We start from the raw sequence: 23,622 nt of genomic DNA on the forward strand, positions 1-23,622 counted from the left end.
GATACAATATTGTGCACTTGCTCTAAGGGCACCTGACCGTGATGAAAATGCTGTTTAACATGATTAAAAATCGAGCAGCGTACGGTTCCGTGAAATATCTCAGAGTTACCTACCGAAACTGGAACCATACCACTGAAATTTGTATCAGTCGAGATGTTTTTTTGGTCTCATCAATGGTGGAATTGTTGTTGTCGAAGAGGTCTGAGAAAAGCTAACATTTGCTTAACAGGTGAATTGTTATGAGCCTAAATAAATACTACAAACATAGCACAAGAATTGTGTTTATTTATTTTTACATAATACATTGCTTTAAGTGCCTGTGGGAGTGCGCTCATACAATATTTATCCACTAACATAATTAAAGAATACTCTAATTTAAAAATGGGAGTTTATTTTTTCTAGGGCAGGTAAAAGTAAATCTGAACTTCGGGCGGTTATATCCGGCTTTATAGTCCCTGAGTCAGCAAGTAGAAGCTCGTTTTCTTTCAAATAAAGAAAACATTTCGAGTAGCCCATTGAGGAATTTAGGTTCTTTTAATACGTGCATATGGTCGAGTAATAATCTTTAAGGAATTTCTATTTACCTATTGATTGTGTGTTATAGCCTTAAGCATGATCCTATATCTATTACTTTACTTACAATACAAAAAAAACCTAAAGCCTAGCAGATCTTGAAACCTTATCGTAAACATCAGGAAAAGCTTCTTTGCACCCGAGTTTTTCCCTCATTTTATCGTAAAGCGTGTGATCGAACATTTTCCTAAATTCTTCTTTTGTCATGTATGTATCAGCGTACAACATTTGGAACCTGAAAACCAAACTATTCTGGGCAAGGTCTTAATATGCAAATTAGCTGCATGTCGCAATTAACCAAAGATGCAGCTTAAAACAAAAAACCCAAGAACCTAATTGCTACGGTTTAGAAGCTCGCTTTCGATTAATTTTCTCTGAAATTGCCACCCAGAGCGGTTGAACAGGTACAATCTGGTTTGATTCATTTGATTTATTGCTCATGCAAACGAGTTGTAAGTTAATTTTAATTATCTCGCAGTAGTAGCAATCACACTTTGTTTGAACTTACCCTTTCACGTCTGAAACATATTTTTCAATTTTCCTCATATCTTCTCTTGGCTTGAAGTTAGGAACCTTTGGCACCCCATACAATCCAATGTCCACGTACAATCGTTCTTTCCCATCTTTCGGGCGTAACATTCCCGGATCGTTAGGCAAAATAAAGGGGCACAACCAAATCGGGAATACGTTAAAAGTGTCTTGGAATATTTTTATGCTCCCCTTCATATTTTCGATTGGCACCAGCATGTCTTGCAAAACGTGGTTGTTTTCGTATAATTTCTTAATCCCTTCGGTTTGAGTGAGCTTTAGAAGCGAAATTTTAGGCGGCATCATCCACCCCAATGTGTAGCGGAATAGAGGGTTATTTCCAAACGGGATAATGTCCTTAAAACGAAATTAATGTCTTGTACGCACGTAAGAAAAATGAATACATTTATTTTTTTTGTCAAAAGAATTAAATAAAATATAGTGATGGCTGTTAGTAAAAGTGTGTGGAAATCTAAGTAATTATTTAAATTGTTGAATGAAATAATAGTTTTACAGATCTTGAGAAGAAAATATGGAGATATATCATAACTCCCTAGAGGGCTTTTTTTGTTTGTAAACTTTCTGAGCACTAACTTAGACTTATATAAAAGATAAAATCCCTGTTTTATAAGTTACTGCCTAGATCAAATATATTTTCAATCCTACTAAAATTTTATGTGATGCTACACAAAAACATCCTTTCTTAACATTGAATTTTTCTGATCAATTTAGAAAGTTTGTTGGTTTATATAGCCTAGCAAGAATCTGTGTAACATCCGGAATCTCAAAACTATCAGAAAAACATACCAATTTTGTAAAGAAGGTCAGTCAAGTCAAATAATAAGACTTCTGAAATTCCGTCTAAGGAAAATGCAGGCATATGACTCAAACCTATTAGTGTAATCAAATGATCCAGTTAGTAATTCTAATGTTTTTCCGTGATTGTTTTCACATAATCTCTTAATCCCTTTTGTTTGCGTGAGCTTTACTAGCGAGAATTTAAGCGGTAGCATCCATCCCTTTGTATACCGGAATAGAGAGGATAATAATTTTCGAACAGGATTGATGCAGCTAAGACATGAGCGATAATTGCATTTAGTCATTTTACCCAAAATTTATTTAAACAGTGACTTTTAGCTTATTTAAATAGAAATAAACAATATCGCTTTCATTCTTAACGAAAAGGCAAACGAAGAAAGTCTTATCTGTACGGTAATGTCAGAATTTGTTTAGGTAAATATGATATGGTCGAGCAAATGGCCGGAAGTTTTATGGGTTGGAGCAACATTTACGTCCCGTAAATGAGATTTTCATTAGTTAATTATTCCGGGTATTCACAAGCATGAAAATTAAACGAGTAGATTAACTAGATTAATACCGGAGTGGGTTAAGTTTTTTCCTTTTGGAAAGCTTCCAATACCAGCAGCAAATTTCGATCTAATCTTGCTATATTTACAAGACAGTAGTGGAGGATTTATTAATATTAGACAGCTACCGCATCGAACATTTTAAGGGAAACACTGAGTTTAGTTTAGTTTTCTAGAAACCTCAATAAATTCTACTTCTCCAAAGTAAAACCTGTCAAACGTCTTATATTTAGATTTACAGCAGTAACGTACCTGTAACTCCCAGAAAATCGATCTTGTATGTCTGTGATAGTATTCCCTAAGGGGAATATATTCGATTACAGGGACGTTTCTCTCGAGCATTTTCTTAACATGTAAGAAAAACCACGGTTTGTACCACATGCCAATGCTATTAATCTAAAAAGAATTGTCCTTCACATTTAAATCATCTATAAAAATACAATTTTAGCTAACCTGATCGCCACCAACATTATCATTACTCATGACCCCAGTCATAATTACAGCCTCATCATCAGTGAAAGCCAAAGCTTCAACAAATTCATTCCTCAAATCTTTAGAAGCGGCAGTAAACTGAGATACAATATTGTCTGAACCAATTACAGGGTTATAAGTTAGCTTCACATATTTTTTAGCTGGAACTAGTTTAATTTCTACAGCCGTTAACAAGCCTAATGTACCATAAGACCATGGTATGGCATAAAATAGATCAGGATTTTCATCTCTAGAGCATTTGACCAAACTTCCATCACATAATACGAGCTCGTATGAAACGCATATGTGTTGGAACAAACCATATTTGTGGGAAGAAGATTCAATTCCAGTACCCATTACCATTCCTCCTACTGTTAAATCGTCAATTTCTGGAAGAACCGGGATGGTCCACCCTAAAGGGTTTAAAGTCGCTGTTAGCTGTCCCATATTTACCATAGGCTCGACTCTAACTATCTATAAATAAAATATCGTGCTGGAAAGTTTTCAGGCTAATATAATTTTGATTTTGACGGCCATGATAAATTGTTGTATCCTAATCTACTTTTAAGTGCCGAATTTTTTATTTGTTTAAAAAATTCCTCGCCATTGTTTCGCGAGTGGAACGTCCTCATGATCGGTTGTGTACCCACAACAATTAATTGTTTTAATTAATGAGACTGTTCATTATTATTTTGTCCGATGCAAGGAAATTGTTCGGCAAACACGGGCTTAATTGCTGTTTACCTTCTTATCGCTGTTGATCTCGAGTATGTCCATCAAATTTACTTCAATCCTCGTCATGGTACTTTTGTATTTTGGTACTCTGAAGCAAACAGTTTGCCATCCCGGCCTGGCGGTGCACATTGGCGTAGTTTTGCCTCGGGATGCCCATTCGCGAACCTAGAAGTTTACTTTAATTAAATACTTGCATACAAAGACCCAAAGAATAAGAAAAGTAAGAGCAATACTCTGATTTTTACCTGCTTTTGAACATGTTTGACCTTGTTAGCGTGCTGTTTGGGTGCGCTGGTCAACTTGAAAATAATCCAGTTCCGAACGTAAAACAACAAATCATATATGAACGATAACGGTAGCAAGAACAAACAAACGAAGATCCACCGGTAATTTATTAAAATATAATCAGTTAATGAGTCGAGACCTTTATCCATATCGGTGTCTATGATTAATGACGATTTACTGAATTCTCAAGTCTGTAACAAAAGTTCAATTTCAACCATATATTTTATCTTAATCTGTAATAATCAGCGGCGTAGTTCAAAACTATCGACCCGCTAATAAAAAAAAAAATAAACTACGTGGCCCAAATATAATAGCCAGACCATTAATAGCTAAATCGATATAACGTCTGGCGCTTTTCGCTATTTACTGTCTAGAAATTGATTAAATTTAAACCTTATTACACCTATGGCGTTCTGACAACAATGAGCACTGTTCAGAATGCCTTGGTTAACTGTTTCGATACAACAAGAATCTGAACAATATCATTGATAAACTGTAGGTATTGTTCTGTTAAATACAACTACCACGTGGAGCTGAGGAATTCTCTCAACCATATCTCAACAAAGAAATGTTTTGCATGATAACGGTTTAGAAATAGTTAATTTGTATTAAATTTACTGGGACGGTGTTTTACACTTCTAGATATTTTTCATTCAAGTGAATGTTTGATTCAATGAAATGAAAATCGAGTACTGACTTGCTATGTGCTTGCAAAACAATAATCTCAGTTTAAAAATGACAAATTCATTATTAAGTTTACACACTCATTTCCTCAAAATCATGGAAAGTAACACATTTGCAAAAACTCCATGGAATTTATTGGAAAGCAAGTAAATGAACAAAAAATTGATTTTGCCTTGTTACGTTAGCAATTCGAACACTATTTCCCAATTAAATTTCCCCTTATCGAAATTACAAACAAATTGGATTGGTTTTCAATTGAAAACTGATCGAAGTCTATAAAGTCAAGTGATATGAAAAATGTTAGCCTGAGGTTAAAAGGGGAATTTGAATTTGAAGCTGTAGATTAGTGTAGATTCTGTATTAATGTTTTTATTTACGTGTTCTAAACTCTTTTCTAAAACCTTTTTCTATTTTGTCTCATGTCCAAGAATATTCAATTTAGTTTGGTGTGAACTGGTATATGTATCAACAAAATTCCTCTAATTAGATCCTGAGCTATTAATTTTTTCTAAAGAGTAAACTAAACCTTTAAAATCGGTGAAATAGACTATACCTACTATAACGGCAAAGCATTTTCTCTGATTTGGATGATCAGTAAAATCGAATGTTAAAGATCTTTTTTCCGGTTCAGATTGTCTCCCTCGTGTTGAACTTAGGTGTTCTGATATATAAGATCGATAAATTTGAGGAACTTTCTTCTTCTCTCCATCAGACACTCAAGGAATCCCCATCCGTTGACTCGTTTAGAATCAAATTAAGTACCCACCTGATCAATCAAAATCCGGATTATACGCTTTAGCTGATAACCTGATTTTTGTGTTTAGAATTAATACTTGTTACTCTGTTTTTTTACCTATAAATTTAATTATTCATAACTATTATTATGCACTGTTGGTTCCTTCAAGTGCGATGACCTGACTTTTTTGTTTTTAGAGTTTAGGTTATACAGTTATTTTTAAGAAATTTTCTATTATTTATCAGTCTTATCTTTATTTCTATCATGTCGGTTGTAGTGGTGTGATTCAAGTTTTGTTCACAAAAATAAGAAAAAATTACAATTTCTGATATTGGTGGAACAATCAGATTTAACTCATTAAGGAACCATTCATTATATCACGATTATCTGTGTCACAGAGTATACAAAAGGCTTGTAGTATAGTCTGTAAAAATTGGAAAACCGCATAAAACAACTCAAATTCACTTTATAGTTTGATAGAAATGGAATTTTAACATTTGACTGTTGGTTTCAGAAGTATAGTTCGGTAGATTACAAACAACCGTTCAAATACGCTCTAACGAACTATAAAATAGACCTAACAGTATCTGATTACAAGTGAGATTTTGATAATTATGTGTATATAACGTGATACCTGTCAAAATACTATTTATAATCTGTAAAACCAAGTAACATATAATGCAGAAAAATCAGTGTTAAAAACGTCAAATTCATTTTATAACTGTCCGTTTCTGACTTAGATTAGTCGTATGAATGTGACTACTGTCAAAATCCTCTCCAAAAGGAAATATTAAATATAGTAAAATTATTTTAAGTATGTTTTATAGCTCCATGAGTGCAATTTTGAGATTTAGCTGTATCCTTAGCTGACCTAATGTGTGATAAACGTTAAATCTGTCAAAATACTATTTATAGAGCTGTAAAACTACATAATACGCTTAGAATCCAATAAAAGTAGTGTGAACAATATCAAAGGCGTTATATAGCTTCATGAGTACGGTTTTGACGATTGTGAAGTTTGACTGCTTGTTTCTAACTTAGTTTTGTCAACTATTTCAAAATCCTCTCCATACCAACGTACTTACGGAGTCTCCTACCTAGGCTAAGTTGTGATTTGACTGTGACATTTTGCACATGACCTGTCACAGTCAAATCACAACTTAGCTTAGCGTGTCCTTAAATATACGTCGGTGCAATCCGCCATATATGAGGTTAAATGTGTGTTTTATCGCTCCATGAGTGCAATTTTGACATTATAAACGTGATACCTGTCAAAATCCTGTTTATAGAGATATAAAACTACATAACATGACATAACCACATAACATTCTATTGGAACGATTCATTTCAGATCAAATTCAAAACCATTATATCCGTGAAAAACGACGGCTTTAGGCAAAAAAGTTTTACCAAATTTTGTTTTCCTTAATTTGTAAATAGAAAGGGTAAATACAAATGTATAACATGTACTATGTGTCTACTTATGTTCTTCGTTATCACTTTTGAACCTAAAATGAAAATTGAATTTATTAGACCATGTCGTCCAGACTTGGAATCATTTTTGATAGGACGAATTCGAATTCTGCATTCCAATGCGTCGTAAATCAGATTTGCGGTTTTACAGTAAATTTCAGTTTCACAAGATCGAACAAAGTACATACGTTTGCATTTTACACGACAAAAAAGCTTGGTAATATAAGGTGTACACAAATTGAGTGAATTTTTACAACCGCTTTGCGGAAAATTGCGACATGTGTGATGGGTCGTCAAAATTGGAAACAACCCGCTTCAAAACCCCCTGTTCCTGTTGTCAAGCGATAAAGAAGGATGGAAAACTGCCAAGTTCCATGAACTCTGGCCTGCACAATAGGAGCCAAAATAGGGCTAAGCGAAAACAAAACTAGATTAACTAAGGTTCGTTATCAAAATTATACAGGTGTTTGCAGGAAATGGTTTACTCCAACATTACAGAGAAGGGGGGTATTCAGGAAGGGCTTTTGGTAGACGGCTGTACTTATTTATGAATGGCGCCATTGCTAAGGAAGGAGTTGCGTAATTTGAAATAAGGAAAAGTCAGATAAAATTCTAGTGGCCCAGTGGCGCATTTGGTATTCCAGAACCGGAATTTGTTAGCGGTTTTTGTGGGGAACTTTTTACTTCCAGCCCTCCCTGCATTTCAGTTGATTCAACAAAAAGCTTCGCAAATTTGTGCATTGGATGGTCGCAGTTATATTAAAGCGAAAAGGGGAGTTTACTAGGCCGAAGCCAAAAAAGGCATTCCGCCCCTGGTTCCGGATAGAGCAAGCGCTCCAATATTGATTCTCCAAGTGTGAGGGGCTCTGTATAAACGGTTAAGTCCGACGACAGATAGTGTACTGCCAAAGGTGGGGCACGGTAATGTCCACGCTTACGTTCGGAACTTAAACTATTTATTCCAGAGCCCTTAAACTTAGTTTGATTTAGGAATTCTCTAGCTTTTTATGGCTTCAAGCCGATTTGTCGATTTCTATACGCGTTTTTGAGCAATAGGAACTCATGATTGGCTCATTTTGGAACTTGTGTAGAGCTACTTGCCCGGCTATGCCCGTCGATAAGGTAAAACAACACATATTTTACTTAGATAAATTTATATCTAGGTGTAATTTTTGAAATGTACTTGGTAGCAACAAAAACAAAAATAAAGAAAAACATAATAGTTACATATGTTTGATTAATGCAGCACTATAAACCAAACTTTATAATATTAGTCCTATCATTATCAAAAACTATTCATGGTGCATTTAGACAAACTTTTTTGATTTATCAGTTATCGCACAGGCATCATATCTACTTAATTAGCAAATTTTGCAGCACCCTTGCATGCATAAATAATCAAATTAAATAGTATTAATTAAGCAAACCTGTATTTCTCGGGCTTGGATAGATATTAAAAGTTTGACACATTTTTGTGTTTTAAAATTGATTGTCTAAACCGCAATGCAGTTTTGGAGTGGGGATATCCATAATGCCTGAATAGCTAATATCTGATCATTCCATACCTCTTTTCTTAACAATTGATTATAGTAACATGCAAGGCAGACTTTTGTTTGATCCCAGGAAAGATGAACGAATCCACTCAAGAGAAAAATAAATTTTATATATGTAGAGGGTGTGGTTTAGAAATTTTAACTTACTGACCTTAATTACATTAAAAAGAGCAAATACTCATCATGCCAATTAATTGGCGATATTATTGCTGTCAGATAAAACTGACCTTCAGAATGCTAATTGTAATTATCATAATAATGTTTATATACGGTTCATTTACAGAAAAAACATCGCTATCAGCTACAATATAAAACTTTAATTTTATAATTTAATATACCGGATGTCCCAACTTAAATTTTGTGGTTTGGCTTTTCAAAAATTGTTTGTTATTCATTTAGTCATTGAATGAGGAACTAACTAATCGAGAGTACTAGTAAGTATATATTATGGAAAAGTAAATTTTAAATGCGTAACTGTATCTGGGTAGGAAAAGTTTTGGAAATGTAAGTATTCAGCATAAATAATTTTTGTTTTCGGGGTGATTGATTTGTGTTATGAGTCCTACGTAAATATAACATAATAAGACTTTATATCGTGTTTTGTTTCCGAGATATTCATGGGAACTTAGCTTATAGCCATCTTAGATTTATCCATTTTTAGTAGTAAAAGACTTTTCAGAAAAGGCAATTTCTTTAGTTGGTTTGTTAAGACCGTATACGATTCAGTGACAGACAACTTTTTCAACCAACTCTTTATCTGCAAATATAACTGCCACTTAGCAACATATGATCACAATGGCGACTAAATGTTGAAATATTTAACTTTAAACAATCTGTACAGTCTAATTTGGAACAGAGAGGGCAATGACGACTTCCAATGTCATCCATTTCATTTCCGTCTTATGTTTCTAGAGGTTTCTAGAAGTCGTAATATTTCTTTTCTAACGGGCTATCCTGTATACAGTGTGTCCAAGATAAGGAGGGCCACTATGGGGATCTCTCTGGGGAAGAAAAGTTGCGTAATTATGGTCTTAATAAAATTGAATTTTTGTTTGGTTTTTGAGATATTTTGAAAAAAGTTATTTTTTTTAATTTGACAGTTTTGTGACGTTAATATTGGACTCTCCCCAGCAACTTTTAAAGCTCTTTAAAATGGCAGTATCAGTTTTTCATTCCGACGTTTCGTCTTTGCGGAACCATCATCAACCTCATTTTTTTTAAATGGAGTCATTGTTTTTTAATATCAGATTCTGAAAGCCCTTTTTATTCCGAACTCAATGATGTATGCCACTTTACAGTTTAAATGCGTTTTACTTTGTTTATGGACCTAAATAAAGAAATGTCCTATTACGAATATGAAAATTATTTTTTATTAAAAATTGCCTAGGTCAATAAATTGTTCAGGTTATTTAATGGTTGATATTAATTTAAACTTAAAAATACGACAAGAAAAAACATTTTTCTCCAATCCCAAAAAAAAGTAAAAATAAATAAAAGTTAAGTTTCATACATTATTGAATTCGGAATAAAAAGGGCTTTCAGAATCTGATATTAAAAAATAAGCTCTTTTTTAAGATCCCCATAGTGGCCCTCCTTATCTTGGACACACTGTAGATCTAAACATTTGCATTGCAAATATGAAAAAATTAAATACTATGATTTACAACCGTCAGATGATAATTATTAATCATTTTAAGTGAGAGTACAACTATTACTGAAGCACAATTTATTAAATAAACGATTAGAATAATGAAAACACTTATTTTGACATTACACTACGTTTTTCTCTTCCAAATATTACTTTTGAATGTCAAAGATAATTAGGTTCTTCCAATCAAGTTTTGAATAATTCACAGAAATCGTACTTTTTTACAGCAATTGCACTCCGAATATCGGAGTACTTACCGATGGCATGAGTATACAGGGCCACGTCAAGAAGTAGTAAGAAAACCCCCAATACAAAATGGCATGCCAGCAGGATTGGGAACAACAAACGAACTTATTGAAAAACCAATACGAGAAGAGGACTTCCAAACTGATTCTGGTAAGTTTAATGTTGTTCCTGAGGCAAAAGTAAAGTTTAAAGGGATCTGCGGAGGGTCAATTAAGCTAATGCGTTTTAATCGTAATTGGTTAAAGTGGTCGGGATAAAATTTCCACTAAAGCAATAAAAAGAAAGAAACTTATTATTAGCAGTTCAGAGGGAAATGCGAGAAAATTTTATTTCCGGGAGAGTAAAACGCCTTTAAATGGATTGAACGACAACCGCAGGCGAAGTGGGGCAATAAAGCAAAATTTTACCGCGTAAGAACGTTGGAAATAGATTTATAGTTTTAGTTTCACCTACAGAAATAAAACGGGTGGAATTTATTAAAGGCATAAATTTAGGGGTTTTACAAAACCTACTTAAATAAAACAAGGGGTTTTTTGTTTTCAGCCCATAAACAAGAACCAGTCATGCCTCGTAGAAAAAAATATCCAGACCTTGCATATCGTCATCACGAATTCCTTATAAACGACGGAAGGGTGGCCGGCAATGGAGGGGTTGATTCTCGAGCTAGGGTGAGTTCTTGAAAAGCTTTTCATAGCACGCTTTCGTAGAAATTCATATATGCGAACTGCAAACACGTATCATACACTTGGGGGTATTTTATTACTTCCTACGTTAGATTAGACTATTTCCATACCTGGTTTTCTAACGGAAGACCTGCAAAATATTCTTACTTATATTGCTAAGAAGCTCAAACGAGCTTTCTAATCCCTACCGGTATTAATTACATAAAGAAGCTTTATCACCCATCAAATATCAGAGGGTTACCATTTGTAACCTTCTAATCCAGAATTCCATCATTTATAACATTTTTTCCTTAAAAGTTCATTACATAATAAGTCGCACGCTCAGCAAGCAATAAACGAGATTTTAATTGGTATAAATGACTTTCGAAATCAAGAAATCGTTTCTGTTAATCTTTGGTAACACCAAGGTATGCCGTATGACCGGAATCAATTAACCACAAAAATTCGATCCCATCCCGTGTTGTAGGTTGCTGGGATTGTTTCGTTCGGTCATTCCGCCCAAATTTATTGATTCGAGAAGTCCTAGAATGCCGACATATTTGGACGCATTATACTGGCTTCTATTTGAATAGTCACCCAGATAGTAGCGTAATAACAGGATTAATTTATAAAGTCTTCAATATTAAAGGAGTTTTTTCCTACATGTACGTCAGCACTACGCAGACAGAAATAAAACATCAAATTACTTTATGTCTGAAAATGTTCTCTGAATTTATAAAAAAATCGATGAACCTTTTGTCACGACATTAGAATGAAAGCTTCATTAAGAAAAGCTCGTTAACCAAACAATCGAATGAAAAATCTTTAATATTTTCCGGTACAAGTTTAGTTCAAAGCCCATTATTATAAAAAATTGCGCAAAATCGAGAGAGACACGCCACTTTTGATGTCCAAAATGCATTTCACCATTATCTAGTTCTATCTATGCCATTGAAAATCACCCTAATAGATGGAATGGAAAACCCTCAAATTATACCGAATTTTTCACAATTATCGCAAATTCCAATCACATTAAAGACTGATGGACAATATCATTCCTGGAAAGCTAAAATCGATAATCCAGGAAATAAGGTTAATCCCTGACCATCAATTTGGATTCAAACGATTAATCAAGCGTCAATTTCTTCATGTCACATTACTATTGGACAAAGCACTAGACATGCCGAGGTCACTGAAAATGTAATTTCTCACTTTTCTAGTGGCTTCTTTACAATTAACAATGTACAATTGATTGATCTTTAGGTGTACGGCCTAGAGTACTCACTTTATGATTTGTTAAAACGACTGCTTCTTTTGTTAGTTTCTACCCAACATTAATGAATAATTCAACTGTACTAATGGTTATTTGAATTATACAAATGCATAGTATTTTATGGACAAAACGTTTTCTAATTAAGGCGGTCTAAAATGCTAGGAATGTAAAGAAAGTACTTACATGAATTTCATTCGAAACTAACTGAGAATTTTTTCTAACCACTTTATCACCTACACCTGTGAGCAATTTATCAATAATTGAATATTCAATAGCAGTCAAGTATTTGAGTTCAGATATTTGCTAAAACAATGTAAACGATAAATATATCTTTGGACAAACATAAATTTGTAGAGCAGTCAAAAACGAGTAACACTTTCCGATATGACATATCTTTTTCTTAGAACTTGTTAATAATTTAAAATTGTAAAAATGTTGGAACTGTACTTTTCATATTTTGCTTTGTCATTAACGTAATTTTCGTTAAAAATCTAAAAACGAAACTTATCAAAATACACAACCATGCAAAGTCTAAAGTCTCAAATTGAGTTTTTATCTGTTTGTAATATGTTTCATTCTATTTATGTTATTAAAACAAAGTTATTGCTGAAAACTCGAGTAAGATCAAATTTCCTTTTTATCTTAAAACTTTTGACTGCTAGAATAAATAACATCCATTGTAATTAACAGATCCTATAAATAGATTTCGATTATTAATAAAATGATAACATACGACTAGTAAAAACTAATGACATACCTAATTTAAAAACAAATTACAATTTTACAAAAAAAACTGTTAATTAGGAATACATTTTTATGTTAAAGTCCCACTCATAAAGTAATCATTAAAATATTATTACTGACTGTTGTAAAAAATGTTAATTACATTTGAGTGGAAAATAGTGCATTGTAACTGATGTACTGTGTCTTTCTCCCAGATGGTCATTTACTACTCATATGTAAATTGCATGTAGGGTTTTAAGTGGTCCAAACACAGAAAAACAATTAAATACTCTAAATGCTCGGAGAGCATTGTAATTAAAAGCGGGACAAATTTATGCGTACCTAACATGTGCGGAATTCAGAAATTTCGAGTTTCATTAAGAACTTAAAATTGGGTGAAGGAAGACATATTAATATATGGTCACGGAAAATGTGAATATCAGGTTTTCCTACATCCTACATTTCATTTAATTAACTAAGTAATTTTCTTGTTTTTAATACTTGTACTGTATTAGACACTAAAACCATTATACATAATTAAGTAATTCATCGAATAAGGTTTTATTTTTGAGCCTTATAAATGAGGAAATTCTAAATAGCCTTCCGGGGAATAACTAATAACAACCTGCAGAAAAATGATAATTCTTGAAAATACCATTTTTTAGTTTCTCAGATATGCAGAACATATAACAGACAGATCAGAGGATGCAGAATAGTTACTTAATTAGGCTCAAATGTAACAAAAGTTTTTTTAGAACATTAGAATTAGATTTCTTTGAAAGGGAGTCTGATATCATTTACAGAATTTCTTGAATCAAATGTGATATTAATGTGGATCTGAATAGAACTTAAAACTCTTTGCAAAATAAGTTGATTTTGAAATAAAAACTCATACTTATAAAGTCAGGACATTGAAGTTTCCTTTTGTACTCGCACTTCTTGGCTTCACTAAATCAATTAAGCTTTTTGCACTCACATCAATAATTCGCACCTAGGACTTGAAACCCTGTAATCGTATTAATTTTGCGTTTTTTTATCTCCTTACTTTTATGAGTATATCCACTTTAGACACCAAATTGAAGTTTACCTTGTATTTTTAGAATTAAAAGCTCTCCGGCTTGCCTGCATGCCGTCTTAAATATACAAAACCATCGCCCCATATAAAAAGGCTTGATGGAAGACGCCAAAAAACACGCATTTTAATGTGATTATCCTTTTCCTTTAGTTAGGATAATGACAACCAGCAAAAACGATGTTATAATTACTGCCTTTACCTTTGCAGCTAGCAGAGATTAGAGGACTAGACGAATGAGCCGGTTCTAATTACAACATGATATTAAATTTAAATCCTGCTCGAGCTAAGGTTGAGGCTTTAAATCTAAAGTCGCCGGAACATCTTAATCGCTATTTCCATATAAATTTGCTCGTAGTTTCCTGCGAATTGCTTTGTAAATTCAAATCCGACACCTCCTGCATTTCATTACAAACTTTATCAGCCAGCTGGGTAGCAATTTAACGTTGCAATTTATTATCAAATTGTTTATGTAGGGATCAAGCTTGGCATCAATCAACTAATTGATGTTGGCACCGCATTTAAACATTATGAAAAGGCTGTAGCTTTGACATAGATTTTGTTATACATATTTTAAATTTCTGTTCCTGTCTGCGCGAGTTGGATAAACATGACGAATGATCTAATTTTCCTTAGTTTATAACCAGTTCAATGTGAATAAACATCGTTTTTGTATAAAAGCAACATATATAGACTAAAACATGCATCACCAGGTTAAAAATAGCTTCTGCTGAAAAATGTGTCCTTCTAACAGTGCTGGTTAGGTCAGTTGGCTAATGAAACTCATAAGGGAAATATAAAGCACGTTATGTAAGTAATGAATTCAATATAACGGACTAAACATAATTATTGCAAGCTATTAAACCTGCATGATGGTAGGCGTCGATTATCTGTATATGTAGCCTCTTGCAACAATAATTACTAATAAACGGTATTTGCTATTACTATTACTAATATTGTTAAAGATAAATAATGCATGTGGCGTGTAAATTAAAAGTATCCGATTTTAAAATGAATACGTTTCCATACTTATAAGGAGTGAGTGTACTTAAGAAGGCATCGGGAAAATCTACAGGGTTTACCTACTAATACTTCAAAAGTGTTAGTTTCCAACATTAAACTAGTGTGCGTATATGTAAATACTAATTGAATATGCCCTGTAGATGATGAGTACACAAATTAGTTCCTATATAAAGTAATTCACGGAAGACAACAACCGGAACTAATTTGTGGAAACAGACCCGAAGGAGTGCATGCAAGAATTCGGAATATGGGGCATGAGTTAGAGATGTATTCATTTTAATTTCAGTCGGAAGAACGATTCGGGCCCAATTGGAGGCCTTCGAGGCGCAGCAAGTCGGAGGGGCCGCGCAGAGCAATCGAATCCGAAATCCAAACCAAGGAACGCAGGAGAGAGTCCGACCCTGACGTCGAAAACATGGTAAAAGATAAGGTCGATTTCCTAGTGCTCCAGGTCCATAATTATTTTGTTTTTTGGTGTCTTTTGTATGTGATTTTTTTTAACCCGCGATTTTAACCATTTTTTGGGGTCGATTAAACCTTTAGCAATTCACTTTAATCACCAATGCACTACACTCACGTAGGTACACCGTCACGGTGTCATACATAATACCCCTGTCGAAAAGAATTAGAAATTCATACCAATTTATTCAGAAACCACAGGGTTAATACATTTGATTTTTTTCAATCAGGATCACGAAAATGGTCTCCTCCGTAAAGCTATATCAAAAATTAGCACAGAATACAGAAGGCAATTTGCCTGGCCTCCGGGGCACGTGTCCAGAAAGGACGAAATGGACGGGACACCTAAAAAGTCCCAGTCCATGGGGGCTCTAAAAGCAAACGTTACCGCTATGGTTCATAAGAAACGGACTGACGTCGAAAATAAAGACGGTAAGTGTTTTTCAGCTTGAATAATGTTTTCTTAGGATTATGTAAAATTGTAGCTAGCGAACTGGAACCTTTAGTTGATGATCGATCAAATAAAGAAAAAGAGTTAAATAGTGAGTATAAAAAAAAGTTTAGGCCCTTTAGTCATTACCAATATATAAACGGAAGGTTTTCCAAAAAACGACCTGTTCCTGCAATCGAAAATGTACATAAAGATTTTTCTGCAGACTTGGATAATGATTCGTCTTGGTACCGCGAAGTTGTTGAACTTCGCAAAAAAGCCGGAGAATACAAGGTAGTGGTCTTCATAATTCCTTCAAACATGTTCTCTACACACGTTTGTATTTCAGCATAGAGGCTGGGGATCTGAGTTAGCACCTGAGCGGTTATCAGACATTTATAATAAACAAGTCGAATTGTGGGATCAGGTATCAAGGAGAAGCTCCTTGTCAGCGTTGTCTCTTGCGTCTCACATGACTAAGACGTATACAAAAGAAGACAAAGAGGAAGACAATAATCGGAAGACTTCACCGACAAAAGCTTACAGGAATGCAGAAAATAACGCTAGAATGATTAGAGACATTATAAGACATCATCTGGAAAGAACTACTGGTGGGTCTGGTAAGTTGATGGTAATTTAGACTCCCTACCAATAAAATTTCTGTTACTTGTTGCAGATCGAGATGGATTAATTTTGTCACCCACTCGAGAAAAACTAGAACCGACTATTCCGAGAAAAGACGACGATTCTAGAGGCTCTCAGAAAAATAGCCCTAAAAAGGGCTCACCACTTAAAACTTCCAGTAAGCGTGGCAGTCAAAAAGGAAAAGAAGGTAATTGATGATGCATTTTACACTTTTTAGCTTATTTAACTGGGTTTTGATTTTGTGTTTTGCTCACAATTATAAGTCAATATTCTTATGAAGCTCTGTTTGTTCAGTCTAATCTTTGAACCAAACAAAGCTAAACCTAATAAAAAAACATATCAGTCACAGTTTTTGACATTTTCTTCAGTCTCACAATAAGAAATTATAATTGGGTCACACACATCATATTACATTTTTTTCAAAACTGTTTTGAACTACAAAAATAATACAACCTATTTGCAGTAAAGTTATTCATATTACCTATTATTTAGCCTTGCAGAAGAATAATAACCAAACAAAAACCTGCATGTTAAAGTTAAAATTAAGTTCTATTGTAGTGAATTGATTGTATGCCTGAGGTTGAAGGTAGCTATCAAATTTGCCTTATTAGGGCTAAGTTATATTTTGTTCATTAAAACCTTCTCAACTTTTACAGTTCGCTCTCACTCAGTTGGTCCTACCGAAACTACAAACAAAGAGAAGCAACAATCCCCTAAAAGGCAATCTAGACCTGCAGTTAAAGAAGGGAGAAAATCTACCTCTAATACTCCAACGAATAAAAGACCTCGACCCTGTAAGATATGACCCAATTTAAACATATTATTATCTAACAGACTAACTCTAATTGGAAAAATTTTAAAATAAATGACCTTTTCAGAAAAGTTTCATTCTGACATTGCATTAGTCTGTGACCTAAATATAGGTATGTGGAATAATAAATGTCCACTTCTAAAGTGTCAATTATTGTTAGTCTGTCTGTGTGTGCCAAGGGTCGCACCTTGCTTTTCACAAATGGCTTACTTCATTATTTGTTTCATCATTATCCCGTTTCCTTTCACAAACCAAATAGCCTGTACAGAGTAGTTTCGTGAACGTGTGTGGCTGAACTATCCCAGTTGGAAACCATTTCTATTAAAATACGTAATTATGTATGGAAGCTTTGACTAATGGCTTTATAAAGCTTTATCGAACTCGGATAGATATTTTTGAAATCGATACACAATGCATGATGGAAAAACACTAGCTTACTTTGTGTTAAATTCACTTGTTTGTTCTGCAAGCGCTTTGAAATGATTTAAAAGAATGAACTGGTTTCCAGCAAAGCTTCTGCATAAAAGAGACGGTATTTCCAGAAAAAACTGAGCAAATACCCAGTGTGTAAAGTTGTAACAAATGTTTCGGGTTTTTTTAGCATCCCTGAACACCACTGTCTCATTCCGATCTAAATCAACATCGGTAGTAACTAAAAACGAAGACGATAGATTGGCGAAAACAATTAAAAATAAATCATTACAGTCATCTAAGCGAAACCAACAAGGAAATCATGAAGGTAAGAACCTGATGTAAGGCACGATACTTGGCACACGCGTTTCTTTAGGTCTAGGTTAACACTGTCCAACTACATCGAGTTTCACTTATGTGTGTTGCTTTTTTACCAAAGAAATAATATGAAATTTCAGTTTCATCAAAGATAATTGCAAGCCACGTTATGCATCAGAGCCATAGTTAATATACAATAATAATTTCACTCAAATTGGAAGTGGTTGGGTGGGTGCTGCCACAGAATGTTTTCAAAAAACGCTTACAATGGGTAAAATTGGCCTAAACTGGACTAATTTAAGTAGATTATGGGTTAGACAACCCTACCAAAATCTTGGGTTAACTTCTTTTAAAGTCTCTTGACCCTCCTAGAACCTCACTCCTAGAACGTTGCAAATTTTGGCAAAAACTTAAAAAGTGTCATTTTCTGATTTTCCTCAGCTTATTCCAATTTTCCTATGGCTGCTTCACACTATTTCGGACACAAGAAACCCAAAAAAACACTTTTAGTCTATGGGACCAAACATTACCCAAATTTTGTTACGTAGTGTTATATTAAAAACTTATTAAGTAACCCAGTAATTTAATTATCTATGATTTTACATATACACATATTTCTGTCTTTGCTAACAACAATTAAATGGATAGTTTTGAAATTTCCCTGTTTGTGACCAAAGTTTTGATGAAACTGAATATTACATACACACAAAAAGCAAAGACTACAAACATCTGCTTTAGCATCTGAGCAAGTGAAATCTGAAACTGGTGAAGTGAAAAAGAGTCAAGAAAGCGAACAACCAGACAGCATAGAGTATGAGCCAGTAATCAAATCACCACCAGAACCTACTAGAGTTAAATCTCCAGAGCAAATTATTATGAGGTCCCCCGATCCCGTCAACTGGACGGTGCCTTTGGACACCGGAAAAACTTTTACTGTCACCCAAAACGTTCGTGATGGTAAGTGAACTTAAATGAATAATGCAAGTTATAAAATATTGAATTGGATTGAAGGTGATCCTAGTAGTCGCCCTCAAAGCGAAGTTAAGGCATGGACTCCTCCGGATGTCCCTCCACCAGTGGCCCAGTCAGCCCCTCCGACTTTAGCACAGGGGCAGGCCAGCTTGTCGTAGGCCTAACGAACCCTGACTTATGCTTAAACCATATTCGATTTGATTATGTTGCTTTAGGTATGAATTAGGAAGAAAAGGGTGAGCTTAGGCCAGGGCAGAGCCATTACTGCACAGGTTAATATCAAAACCTGAATGAATGAATTGAAATTAATATATAATTTATTTCCAGTATAAGACGTCCCATCTCCAATTAAGTACAGTCTCCATCCGAAATTGTACCGCCTCAACCATCTTTTTTGGATAAATAAGTTATACATGACCTAGTCAAGGAACAAAGTTAAGTGTGTGGTGGCAATATTTCGACTATTGTAATACATAATAGCTAGACTAACTAAAAGTATATACTGTGCCATACTTAACAGGGTAGTAGCCAAAACCAGATAGGGATAAACGTAGGGTCTTAGCTGTCCTTATTTTAAGCCATATTTACGATATTCGACATAACTGCTTAGATAATATGTTTCATGCTGTCCATGTTAACACCGAGTCCGTCAAAATCCGCAGCAGGAAGTACTTCTTTCTTGATAAGGCAACAATTTAAAAAAACAAACTAAGCGAAATCCAACGTCCCATTTTTTACGACATTTTGACATATTTGTGATCTCTTATCGGTGCACTCGTGTTTCTGCCGCCAGAGGTTATACAAACTACGGTTAAATAATATTTAATATATTTTGTGTAGATGCGTTTGCTTGCATATTTTCTTGTTAATTTAGTGTACATCGAACGCACTTATTTACTGATATTGTAAGAATCGTAAAAGAGATAATATATAAAGTTTCTGTTAAAACTCATCCGCTTTATTATTCCTAACCCTTACACCTCAAAACTTTACCTGGTAAGCTCACAAAAACCCCAAACAAGCCTTTGGTTATACTAAACCCAGCCAAATTATTAATTAGTTTTCCTGTCAATTTTATGTGGGTACCGAATATTTCTTATAAGATATAATAGGTAAGTACACCTCGGATTAGACACTAATACATAGTAGACTTGGTCGCCCTGTATATTTATATACTGTACAGTAACCCATAATACAAGCATGCACCTAACCTACTATAAAGTAGATACTACAGAACTCAAAATATTGTAATAAATGAATCATGCATATGGCTAAAATAAACGTAACATGCATATTTTTAACAAATTAGTAGATAGAATGGGTAGGCTTTCCATCATTGTAAAACGTTTCTGAAAGAACCTTTTTCTTGTTCAATCACAAATATATGGCCTATACATTATGAAATTCTTCTAATTTTTGGCAGTATTTCTACTTGAAATTTAAATAAAATGTTCCACCAAAGCTCTTAAGCAAAAAAGTAAAAAAAAACTGGGAAATCAAAGTTTAATCCTAATAAAATGGTAATGAACTTTATATTATAATGCAAAGTTTGAAGTTTTAAACATTTTTCAAATTTCCCGGTCAAAAGTTCTACTAATAGATGGCGCTCTTGAGCCGGAAACGGCCTAGCGGCAGTTGGCCAAGTGGGTCGATTGGGCGCCATTTTCCATGCGTGTTCGCGTGTCTAGCTCCATCACGTACACGGCGTTCTAGTAGCTCGCGTCGGTTTGGCTTTTTTTTAGTTTTTACCATTTATAATTGAGTTAAATTAAGCCTTCAGTTACATTAAGCGGTCGTCAAGTCGGTGGCCGAGCCTCCCAGTCGTTTTTTGCTATGGTAAATATGTGGTTTTGTATTTTTATTAGACTTTGTAAATGAGGGTGTCTTCCATACTTCCATAACGCCTTTGAATTAATGCCAACCAGATAATTAACACAGAACAAAACAAGCCCCAATAAGTGTCACGTAATTATTACCCTTATAATCTAACCTTCTAGAATGGCGTGTGTTCTTGTAGAAAACCCCTCAGTTCTATATCCTTTTAAGTACCTCCATTATAATTCAAACATGGCGGATTGCACCCATGTATTTAAAAGGGGAGGTCCCATCTAAGCTAAATTATGCTTTGATTGTGACAAAATGTACACAATGCCATAGTCAAATGATAAATTTAGCCTAGGATGCCCTTAAATATTGTCCGAGCATTCGCCCCTCAATATATCACTAATTTAAAACAAAATGGCGTTCTTTAGTAAAAACCAGTACATTGTAGATTAAGACTCTGTATGGGGATTTTAAGGGTGATCTGCATTTGACTAAATACCACTTACAACAGTTCTGTGGCCTCTCTCACTACATTTCAAATTTCAAGTCAATATCATAAAAATAAACAAGTATTTTTGAAACTTTTTAGTAGATATACACAGAGGAATAGGTGGGTACTTCAACTTAAAGTTAGAACTTGGTACTTATGGTGTTTTTTTGAAACAATTTTTCTTAACTTTACTAAGGTAAAAAAATTCAGACATAATTTTACTAAAAAATTACATTGCCATACCACAAACCTATAACAAGTTCAATATGCCAAAAAATAAACAATAATAATTTTTAAACTGTTACTATTCACCCATATTTTTGTAAACTTTAAGCATTAAGCTACAGAAGAATTTGTAGTAATATTTTGGTGCCTCATATTTTGTATGGTTACAATAACCAATATAAATACACTGTTTATGCTTGCTTTCGGGTTTTTATAAAACTAAATTAAAACTGAATTTTTGCAGTTTGCAATTATTTTGTTTTCAAGGGATTTTAATCCCTAACTTTCATTCTGGATTATAGTACAGTGAAGTTTATACTTGTATCAAGAATTTTCTGAAAGTTTTATAGAGGTAAGTATGAGTGATATATGCAAGCAATTTAATTACATCCCTTTTCAAGATACTGATCATTTGAACATCACATTTACACATGTACATTGATACCAATGCACAACTACAGAAAAATTAACAAAATCTTATTAAATAAATGTCAACTACTACATGTAACATCAAGCTTTCTTGTAGATATTTTTTTGCACTGTTATTTTACCCATGCAGCCAGGCTGTACAAGCAAGATATGGTTTTAAATTGTTCTTACCTTTTAAATGCTATACAATTTAACTTAGGATAATTCTTGAATTGAACTGATTTTGTTTGTCACTTCCACCTTTTTATTCTGATTAATTGTACCTAATAGACCAAAGGACAAGATTGATTTAAATCCTTTAACTAAAGTAGAATGAAATTAAAATATTGTAATAAAGGACCTCAATTCTATGCTGTTTATTATAATCAGAACAGACGTTGCACCTTTGATTATAATGCAAAAAGCTGTTATTTTAATTGTTTAAATAATCTTTAAGTAAATAAAACATCAAAACATTAAAAAAATTACAAATTTTGACATAAGTGTGACAGTCTTTTGATATTTGTCGGCTCAGTACTCTTGGGTGCGACAATGATAAAAAATTAATATTCTAAATCTAAATATCATGCGTTAAACAAGGTCAGAAACAGTATTTGTGGTTTGTTTACTTTTATCACATGACAAAGTAAAACTGTCAAAATCTTAACCTCACCTAGGTCCTAGATTACATCACTTTTAAGGGCTTTTCAAGCTTTCTCCATACATTCCGTATTTTCAATCAGTATTTAATTGTGTTTTTCAAAATGTTCAGAACATCAGCTGTTCGTGTACATAATTTACTAAAAAACTCTGTAAGTGTGAAAAAGGGTGTTCAACCTTTAGCATGTGGAACTACCAGGTTTATGTCCAAACACAATACTGAAAGTGACGAACAATTTGACCAACGGTAAGTTCAGGACTTACTAGTCCGGATTGGGTTCAAAAGCTTTAATTTCCAGCTATGAGAACTTCTTTAACAATCCTAACATTGATGGATGGGATCTTCGCAGTGGAGTGACAGAGTTGTGGGGCCATGACTTGGTACCTGAGCCTAAAATTTTAATTGCAGTTCTACAGGCTTGTCGCAGAGTGAACGATTTAGCTTTGGCTATAAGGATTATAGAAGCACTCAAGGATAAGTGTGGAAACAAGGTGAATGAGATTTATCCTTGGTACATCCAGCAGATTAAGCCTACTCTTACTGAACTTGGAGTACCTACCATTGAAGAACTTGGGTATGACAAACCTGAACTAGCATTGCTTGATGTTGATGATATGTAGTAGATTAATGTAGCCAGGGGACTACTGTTCTATAATTGCATTTAGATAGTTGCCAAAGTGTTGTTGGGACCAATGTATTCAACTTAAGGATTTGTTACTTAATAAATGAGTATTTTTAAACATTATTTGGGATTTGTGTAGTTTTTCTGTGGATTTTAGTTCCTGTTAATTCCTACAATCCTACATAATCTATGATATCCTTATCTTATTAATATCAGTAATGAATATTTTGAAACTTGGCAACGGTGTTATTCAGAATATTTAGTGGCAACCCAGCGGTTTTAGTACCTAATTGT

At 33.9% G+C, this 23,622-nt stretch overlaps 3 protein-coding genes across 14 annotated transcripts in view; 2 read left to right on the plus strand and 1 right to left on the minus strand.

Moving 5' to 3' along the window:
* Positions 1-20,050, plus strand: part of LOC145739040 (uncharacterized) — a 37,759-nt gene extending 17,709 nt beyond the window's left edge. The window contains exons 1-14 of one of the 9 annotated variants that reach the window (XM_081994346.1): positions 7,581-7,974; positions 10,281-10,449; positions 10,843-10,967; positions 15,339-15,503; positions 15,742-15,943; positions 15,997-16,053; positions 16,156-16,235; positions 16,291-16,552; positions 16,618-16,773; positions 17,243-17,380; positions 17,999-18,136; positions 18,865-19,083; positions 19,138-19,370; positions 19,426-20,050. In XM_081994346.1, the coding sequence (XP_081850472.1) occupies positions 7,915-7,974; positions 10,281-10,449; positions 10,843-10,967; positions 15,339-15,503; positions 15,742-15,943; positions 15,997-16,053; positions 16,156-16,235; positions 16,291-16,552; positions 16,618-16,773; positions 17,243-17,380; positions 17,999-18,136; positions 18,865-19,083; positions 19,138-19,256 (1,890 nt within the window). In that variant the 5' untranslated portion in view covers positions 7,581-7,914 and the 3' untranslated portion in view covers positions 19,257-19,370; positions 19,426-20,050. The other 8 variants (XM_081994345.1, XM_081994348.1, XM_081994347.1 and 5 more) reach the window with 8 other exon arrangements.
* LOC145739042 (delta(24)-sterol reductase-like) lies at positions 266-22,506 on the minus strand. Of its 4 annotated transcripts, XM_081994358.1 has the most exons (8): positions 22,238-22,506; positions 3,920-4,150; positions 3,684-3,839; positions 2,922-3,413; positions 2,721-2,864; positions 1,082-1,458; positions 641-808; positions 266-584 (listed from the first exon to the last, which is right to left on the minus strand). In XM_081994358.1, exons 2-7 carry the CDS (start codon positions 4,106-4,108, stop codon positions 655-657), a joined length of 1,512 nt encoding a protein of 503 aa, XP_081850484.1. In that variant the 5' UTR covers positions 4,109-4,150; positions 22,238-22,506; the 3' UTR covers positions 266-584; positions 641-654. The 4 variants fall into 4 exon arrangements, with proteins under 4 accessions (XP_081850484.1, XP_081850481.1, XP_081850482.1 ...); XM_081994355.1 differs by having other exon boundaries at positions 266-808; positions 22,238-22,505; XM_081994356.1 differs by lacking the exon at positions 22,238-22,506 and adding an exon at positions 12,418-12,559 and having other exon boundaries at positions 266-808.
* A 195-nt stretch (positions 22,507-22,701) lies between these two features.
* On the plus strand, positions 22,702-23,451 carry LOC145739050 (cytochrome c oxidase subunit 5A, mitochondrial-like). The gene is made up of 2 exons (XM_081994368.1): positions 22,702-22,952; positions 23,005-23,451. The coding sequence occupies exons 1-2, from the start codon at positions 22,810-22,812 to the stop codon at positions 23,324-23,326; spliced, it is 465 nt and encodes a 154-aa protein (XP_081850494.1). The 5' UTR covers positions 22,702-22,809; the 3' UTR covers positions 23,327-23,451.
* Positions 23,452-23,622: the final 171 nt, after the last annotated feature.

The sequence above is a fragment of the Ips typographus genome, linkage group LG16, assembly GCF_016097725.1.
Source record: "Ips typographus isolate SLU linkage group LG16, UJ_Ityp_2.0, whole genome shotgun sequence".
Lineage (NCBI taxonomy): Eukaryota > Metazoa > Arthropoda > Insecta > Coleoptera > Curculionidae > Ips > Ips typographus.

Bases quoted from the DNA above. Each gene is read 5' to 3' on its own strand.
- LOC145739042 (XM_081994358.1), bottom strand. From the start codon at position 4,108: ATGGATAAAGGTCTCGACTCATTAACTGATTATATTTTAATAAATTAC. The intron at 3,414-3,683 runs GTAAACAGCAAT...TTTTATTTATAG, and splicing joins AGATCAACAGCGATAAGAAG to ATAGTTAGAGTCGAGCCTAT. The intron at 809-1,081 runs GTAAGTTCAAAC...TTTGGTTTTCAG, and splicing joins TATGTTTCAGACGTGAAAGG to GTTCCAAATGTTGTACGCTG.
- LOC145739050 (XM_081994368.1), top strand. From the start codon at position 22,810: ATGTTCAGAACATCAGCTGTTCGTGTACATAATTTACTAAAAAACTCT. The intron at 22,953-23,004 runs GTAAGTTCAGGA...TTTAATTTCCAG, and splicing joins GACGAACAATTTGACCAACG to CTATGAGAACTTCTTTAACA.